A 7,500-nucleotide genomic window follows, 5' to 3' on the forward strand; every position below is an offset into this window, starting at 1 on the left:
GAGAGAGAGAGAGAGAGAGAGAGAGAGAGAGAGAGAGAGAGAGAGAGGAGGGAGAGAAGATTTATGAATGGATATAAAAAAGAAAACTTTTTTCAATTCAGTATTCTGAAAATTCTCTCGTCTCGTCCAAAGGGAATCATCATGAAAAAAAAAAAAAAAAAATGAAAAGTGTATATGAAAACGAAAAGATTCTAAAGGTGAAGGAAATGTAGGTCACTCGAGCAGTCATGAACTGCCACAGGCTTCGGCTCCGGCCTGCTCTGGCCTGCTCCATGGAAACCCAGGTTCCCTTCAAGAAGGATGTTCACACACACACAAACATGTGCGCATATATGCAGTCACACGCACGCACTCACGTACCCAACACACACACTATTTTAAGAGTGCGGACTATCATATCTTGCGCAAATTCATGTATACATACATACATACATACGCAGAAAAATCACCAAGAAAAATAGGAAATTGATGACCGAGCGCTTTCGTCTATTTAGACATCCGCTGAAGATGTCTAAATAGACGAAAGCGCTCAGTCATCATATTTAGAATCACGAGTTCATGTGATTTATCGTGCATACATATATATGTGTGTGTGTGTTTGTGTGTGTGTGTGTGTGTGTGTGAGTGTGAATGTGTGTGTGTGTGTGTGTGTGTGTGTGTGTGTGTGTGTGTGTGTGTGTATTCTAACGGGTGATGAAATGCATAGATTCATGCATGCTTGAATGTCTGTATGATTCATATTCGTTCCAGGCATAGGGTGTCATACTTATGCATTCACTGTTGAATGACATTTCAAATCGCCATTGTTAGATATTGTGTGAGGGTACAAGGAGGATTGAATGGTATCTCGAATGATCATTAAAGGAATTTAAGAAAATATTAAAAGTGTGCTTTATTTGTACGAAAAAACAGTGGAATAACTTTGTTGTAAATTTGGAAAGGGAAACAGGTGAAATACAGTGAATTGAGAATGTAGAAAATAAAGTTGATTACAAAAGACCAACGTCAACAAAACAAGAAGAGATTAGTTCACATGGGAACGAAAAATAGCGATATGACGTCATATCGCTGTTTGTAATTTAGCAAAGGTTTGTTTGAGAACAAAAGTGTATTCAACCGTTAAATTAGGAATTGTCCTGGAATGTTTCTGCTGACACTTGAAAAAAAGCGAATTGTGAAAACCCCATTATAGAATAATAAGTAAAAATAATATACAATATGTTCAAATGAACACTAGGGTTGGAAGGGTCGACGAGGAGGTAGTGCGAGAGGGCGAAAGTATCGTCGACGTCTGACTCAAACAGGATCAAAACAAAAGAAAGTCTGGCTGAAACAAAGCTTTACTATTATGATGCATTGGGGAGAATGAAGGGAGAGGGGGAGTCTAGGAGAAGAAGAACAAGGGGAGGAGGAGGAAGTGAAGAGTATCATGGAGAGGAGGAAGAAATCCCAGAATAGAAATGAAAGATGTCCGTAATAAGGAAGCAAGACTGAAAACAATGCCACAAAGGTCATATTGTTTATGAGGCTCTATTGTCGCCACGGGATTTGCTGAGAGGACTTCCCTCGGGAAGGACTTACCTGGAGGATGCCAAGGTCTTTGCCCTTCTTCAGGCTGCAGGCGGCCATGCTGAGGCCATCAAGGTGGAGTTTATGGGAGAGCTGCCGCTGGAAGGTGGTATGGCGCTGAGGGACCGAAGGCAGGGTCGTCTGACGTGGTACCTAAGGGCGGGAAACAGATGATTCGAGGTTAGGAATCAAAAGAACAACGACGCGAGCAGTGAGCATCATAATCACAAGGGTTACGCGATGAAGTTATCTAAATTTTACGGAACCTATAACGAGTCTTTGTTTTTATTTACTCATTTATCTATTTTAAGTTGATGGAATGGAACAGACTGTGGACATAAAACTGACGGATACACTTTATAGATTATATTCTGGCCAACGGTAGATGATTTTGTTCTGCATTATGATTAAACTGTATAGTTGACGAAGCACTATGAATGAAAGAAGGTTGACATCGTCTCTTCCGTGGGGAGTTGGGGGTTGGAAGGGAGAGGATTGTACAGCCAGGGAGATAGATGTTCTATAATACTTCTTGGCTCTACCAAAATAGAGAGTAACACCTAATATGGAGGAAGTAAACATTACTAAGTGTTGTACCCGCGCAGTATATACTAAGAACTGTACCGTGCAGTATATACGTGTTATCAGAATGGACAGTGAAATATAAACGGTGTAGAATATATTTGTATTACTCTTCACATAGAAATTTAATCGGGTTGCTGTCGCCAAGTGATTTTATTGAGCTTGGGAACAACATACGTGTACAGCTAAAGTGTTTATTCTGTTGCTATGACAAAGCCCTCTTTGTAGATCCTATTCTGGCTACCGACGAGCGAATTTATTCAACTCGGGATGTGGGGTGAGTGGGAGGTGAGGCTGTACTAGTTTGGTCCTCTTTAACCTCTTCGATACGGTGACGCTAACGTTGGCGTCATGAGGTTTCCGGCGTCGCCGTCTTGATTATATTTATTTTTCATCACTTTTTCTGTGTTTATTATTACTCAGAATAAAAGAGAACGAGTAATACAGCAGTGACTTTATATTTCATAACGCGAGTAGCTGTGCACGAGAATTGGACTTGTAATAAAGAGGGTGATTTTATTCTTGCGCGGTTGTCGCCTTCAGCATCTTAGTGTCCCTGACCACGAGTACGATACACCAATTTTCTTGCTGCGGCAGATGTGTGGATGACTTTCTCAGTTGAATAAAATCGCCTGAAGGGGAGTAGTACATTCAGTGTGGGCTAAAAGTGTTCGTATTTTTAGTTTAGAGTCCTGCGTTAAGCTGAAGAAAGTTGTCTGGCCTTGGGCGTAATGAAAGGCGTAGCAGACAACAGTGTAGTCACGAGAGTACGGGCAAGAACCTAACGCACCATTTCCTCATCCCTTTCGCGTCTTATTGGAGCTTTCCTTGAGTGATTGAAATCACTTGGCGGCAGGCAGAATAAAATAAGTTTTGAATAAAAGAGAATTGGTTAAATAAAGCGAATATTCCTTTCCTTATCTTGTTCTTTTTGATACTTGTATCATTCTTCATAGCTGGTCCTTCATAGCGTGGCCAGAGGGGAAGGTACTTGACTTTTCGTCCTTTTAAGATATTTTGTTTTGTTTGACGTCGGACGATTTAATTCAGGTGAGAGGATCTCCTCGCTAAAGGATTAACAGATCCGTAAAGTTTAGCAAAGACTTTGAAGCTAAAACTTGGTTAGACTGAGTCATAAAGGTCAAAGCTTTGACCCGGATTAAGGTCGAGACACTTAAGGAAAAAGGCCCTAGGAGAGAGAGAGAGAGAGAGAGAGAGAGAGAGAGAGAGAGAGAGAGAGAGAGAGAGAGAGAGAGAGATAGAGAGAGAGAGAGAGAGAGATAGAGAGAGAGAGAGAGAGTTGGGGGTGAGAGAGAGAGAGAGTGTGTGTGTGTGTGTGTGTGAGAGAGAGAGAGAGAGAGAGAGAGATAGAGCCAGTGCTAGTCTTTTTTTTTCTTTTATATGTTTATTTACCTAATAGCAGTTGCCTAATTGTAATATACAGAAAAAGAACTACGCTCGTGGAGTCCTGTATCTTGTTTTCTAATAGTAGTGGCATTTTGATTTGATGTATATTTTTCCGAATGTGCTGCATTACCTTTAAGGCTATTCCAGGAATTTAGTCATACGGGCGGAAAACTGTAATTCTTCGCATTTTTCAGTTCCTTATTTTCCCGTTATCATACCTCGTTTTGAATTTCAGTGTGTGTGTGTGTGTGTGTGTGTGTGTGTGTGTGTGTGTGTGTGTATGTGTGTGTGTGTGTGTGTGTGTGCGCGCGTTTGTGTGATTCACCATAATATTGGATCACGTGTTGGACTCGTGATCAACAGCTATTACCCTCCCGGAAGAGAGCTCAGAGCTCATATACGACCGATTTATGGGTAATACTGTAACCTCACTCACACACAAACACACAAAACTCCCCTCCCACGAGAGTTGGAGTAACGACTCGCAGCGCAGCGAAACTGAAATTATTTCAGCCCTGGGCGGAATTCGAACCCGGACCTTCATAGTGGCAGTTGTGAACTCTACCAACTGCGCCACGAGGTGTGTGTATGTGTGTGTGTGTGTGTGTGTGTGTGTGTATGTATGTGTGCGTGTGTATGTGTGTGTGTGTGTGTGTGTGTGTGTGTGTGTGTGTGTGTGTGTGTGTGTGTGTGTGAGAGAGAGAGAGAGAGAGAAAGAGAGAGAGGTCATGTGAGGTCACAGCAGTGCCCATAGAGTGAGCTATATAAGGTCACTGATCTCAACTCTGGGAGAGTAACAGCTGGATATCGCGCGTCCAAATCATGATTCAGAATCATGGTGAATTACACACATCTCAGGAATGAAGCCGAATATCAAGGAATGCCAGAAATGTTCTTTGGACCAATAGGAAATGGTTGAGCAAAGTGACGATATAATCCTGATTGGAGACTAATTGTCAGGAGAGGAATTAGGATTGGAAGGAGGGTGGCAGTGAAACTACTTGGGGCAATAATCTGTTGAATATTGCAATGGATAACGCGATGGCCCAGTGGGGCAAAGGTGTTATGTTAGTAAAAGGACACGATAGTACAAAAATTATATATATACATATATATAGACACATATATATATATAGATATATATATATATATATATATATATATATATTAATTTCTAATCCTAATTTTTAATACCGGACAAACTTCGGGATATAACGGATCTGTCCGGTATTTCCATCGGATATAACGGATCCTCGGTTATAACGGATCTTCGGATATAACGACAGACCTCTGTCCCCATATCGTCCGTTATATCGAGGATTTACTGTATATATATATATATATATATATATATATATATATATATACATATATATATATATATATATATATATCGATTTGTTTTCAGTATTTACTTGTTCATCTGTCAATGTGTCTCTATGTATCTCTTCATTTCTCTTTTTATCTATTTATTTATCTATATAAGGCGATATCACACGTGGCGATGTTATCTTTAAACGCCTTGTTTGTGTTTTCATATATCTTTTAAGTTCACTCATTCATGCATGATGAAGCCTTTGAAGTAATTTATTTTCAGAATCTGCTCTGAAGTTTAACTGATCATTGTACTCCTATTGGGTAATATTCCCTGGTGCACGTGCCTTCGGTGCTATATATCTTTTTTTTTTCTTTTCTATTTTTTTCTCTTTTCTTTCTCTTTCTTTCTTATTCTCATTCTCGTTTTCTCTCTATCTCTATCTCTAGTGCTTTCTCTCCTTTTCTCCCCTTTCTCTTCCCCCCTCTCTCTCTTCTCTCCTCCCCTCTCTCTCTTCTCTTCTCTCTTTCTCTCTCTCTCTCTATCTCTCTGTCTCTCTCTATTTTCTTTGTCCTATGCTTTGTATCTGTGTATGTGTAATTGTATTTGTATATGTGTAATAGTATTTGTATTTGCGGGTGTGCGAGCGTGTGTGTGTGTGTGTGTGTGTGTGTGTGTGTGTGTGTGTGTGCATACGTGTGCGTGTGTGTGAGCGTGTGTGTGTGTGTGTGTGTCTGTGTGTGTGTGTGTGTGTGTGTGTGTGTGTGTGCATACGTGTGCGTGTATGTGAATATATAGAATATGTAACATAAACTCAATCTCAACCGCGTTATTCCAAGAAAAGCAGTTCTCATCTTGAACCTTCTTTTCGCAAGGCAGTCCCAAATCTGAATTGAACTGTCTGGTTTTAGCCAGAACAAAATATAAAAACAGCGTCTTCTGACTGAAGAAATACAGCGGGGCTTGTGAAGCGTATTTCACTGGGCTTTACCACGTCATAGCCTAGGAGTTGTCTTTGCGTGGGAAGTGTATAACCGGATCACAGATGCATGATAATGTAATGAATCTACAACGTCTGCCCACATGCAACGGGGCGGGGCCTATGCGTGACGTCATGTCGTTCTGTCCTGAGGCGAAATCACAGTGAGTGAGGTTTAATTGTTCCGGTAATCCTTTGAACAATGAACGTTCTCTGTCAGCAAAGTGGAATCATTAAGTTAATCAAACGGAACTGTTTTTAGTTCTTAGACTACGAAGGATTTATCCTTGGATAAATGAAATCATCAGACAGAGGTCAATAAACAATTGAATAGGTGATAACTGAAGTATCCCAAACGTCTAAGATGAGATCACAAAAAAGAAAGAAAGACAAAGTAAAAGGCTAATCGTCACTTAAAGAGGAATGATAATAATTTTTAACGTCTTATAACCCACCTCTGTTATCCTTCTCTAGTACAACCTTTATGACTATTGTGGGGAAGAATTACAGAAATGAGGAAAAACCGCTTTTGCAAAACAAGAGACAATGAAACAGAGAGAAAATCACACCAAGATCTTAATGATGACGTCATTACTGGCGAAATGGTCCCGTAGTACAAGTAAATGTATCTATTACAAACAATCTTTATTTAAACTATCTCGATTAAGTTACCTCAATTAATCTATCTCGATTAAACTATATCGGTTATATTTTCTCGAATAAGATGACTCGATTAAAAACTATCTCGACTGAGACATGCTATTTCTATACTCCTTGTCACTATGATTGAAGTAATGGCGTGTTTTTATATGTATCAAGTTAATTATGATTATATAATTATAGTTATATACGGATGTAAACCCGTAGCGGTTGATATAATCTGGCACTGTGTGTCTAGTAGAACTGTCTGGAAATATTTTGAAACTGTCCGATCTATGTGAATTGAAAAAGATAACTTATGGGTTGTAATCCCATTTGATTTGCATCTTGAGTTTCCGAGGATATATCTATATATATATATATATATATATATATATATATATATATATATATATATATATATATATATATATATGATGAAGGTGGAAAAAGAAGTCACGGGTCTAGTTCCGAGTTACTGAGTTTATTCCTGACCGGTTTCGCTCTATGCTTCTTCAGAGGAATGTGACTCTGGAGTGAAGCTGGCGGTATACATAGTCTGAGTAAGACCGCGTTCCCTCCTTGGAGGTGGGTTACGTTTGGTTGTACAGTGGTTTTTAATACAATGAACAATAGTGATAATAATACAATAAATTGTTGTGATGTTATTACAAAACAGCTCCGGTGTGTGTGGAATGTTGATCGAGGGTGTAACATTGTAAGTGAAGTGAGTGTAGGATTCACACATTTCTACACCACTCACTTCACTTACAATGTTACACCCTCGATCAACATTCCACACACACCGGAGCTGTTTTGTAATAACATCACAACAATTTATTGTATTATTATCACTATTGTTCATTGTATTAAAAACCATTGTACAACCAAACGTAACCCACCTCCAAGGAGGGAACGCGGTCTTACTCAGACTATGTATACCGCCAGCTTCACTCCAGAGTCACATTCCTCTGAAGAAGCATAGAGCGAAACCGGTCAGGAATAAACT

General features: G+C 39.6%; 1 protein-coding gene across 3 annotated transcripts in view; it reads right to left on the reverse strand.

Moving 5' to 3' along the window:
- LOC143022082 (synaptotagmin-6-like) overlaps positions 1–7,500 on the reverse strand; it is a 157,027-nt gene that overhangs the window by 22,149 nt on the left and 127,378 nt on the right. For all 3 annotated transcript variants that reach the window (XM_076180045.1, XM_076180047.1, XM_076180046.1), the window contains one exon: positions 1,582–1,722. In XM_076180045.1, the coding sequence (XP_076036160.1) occupies positions 1,582–1,722 (141 nt within the window). The remainder of the gene's footprint in view (positions 1–1,581; positions 1,723–7,500) is intronic.

Source organism: Oratosquilla oratoria, chromosome 43 (assembly GCF_046742065.1).
Source record: "Oratosquilla oratoria isolate Oo_2021 chromosome 43, ASM4674206v1, whole genome shotgun sequence".
In the NCBI taxonomy this organism is placed as follows: domain Eukaryota; kingdom Metazoa; phylum Arthropoda; class Malacostraca; order Stomatopoda; family Squillidae; genus Oratosquilla; species Oratosquilla oratoria.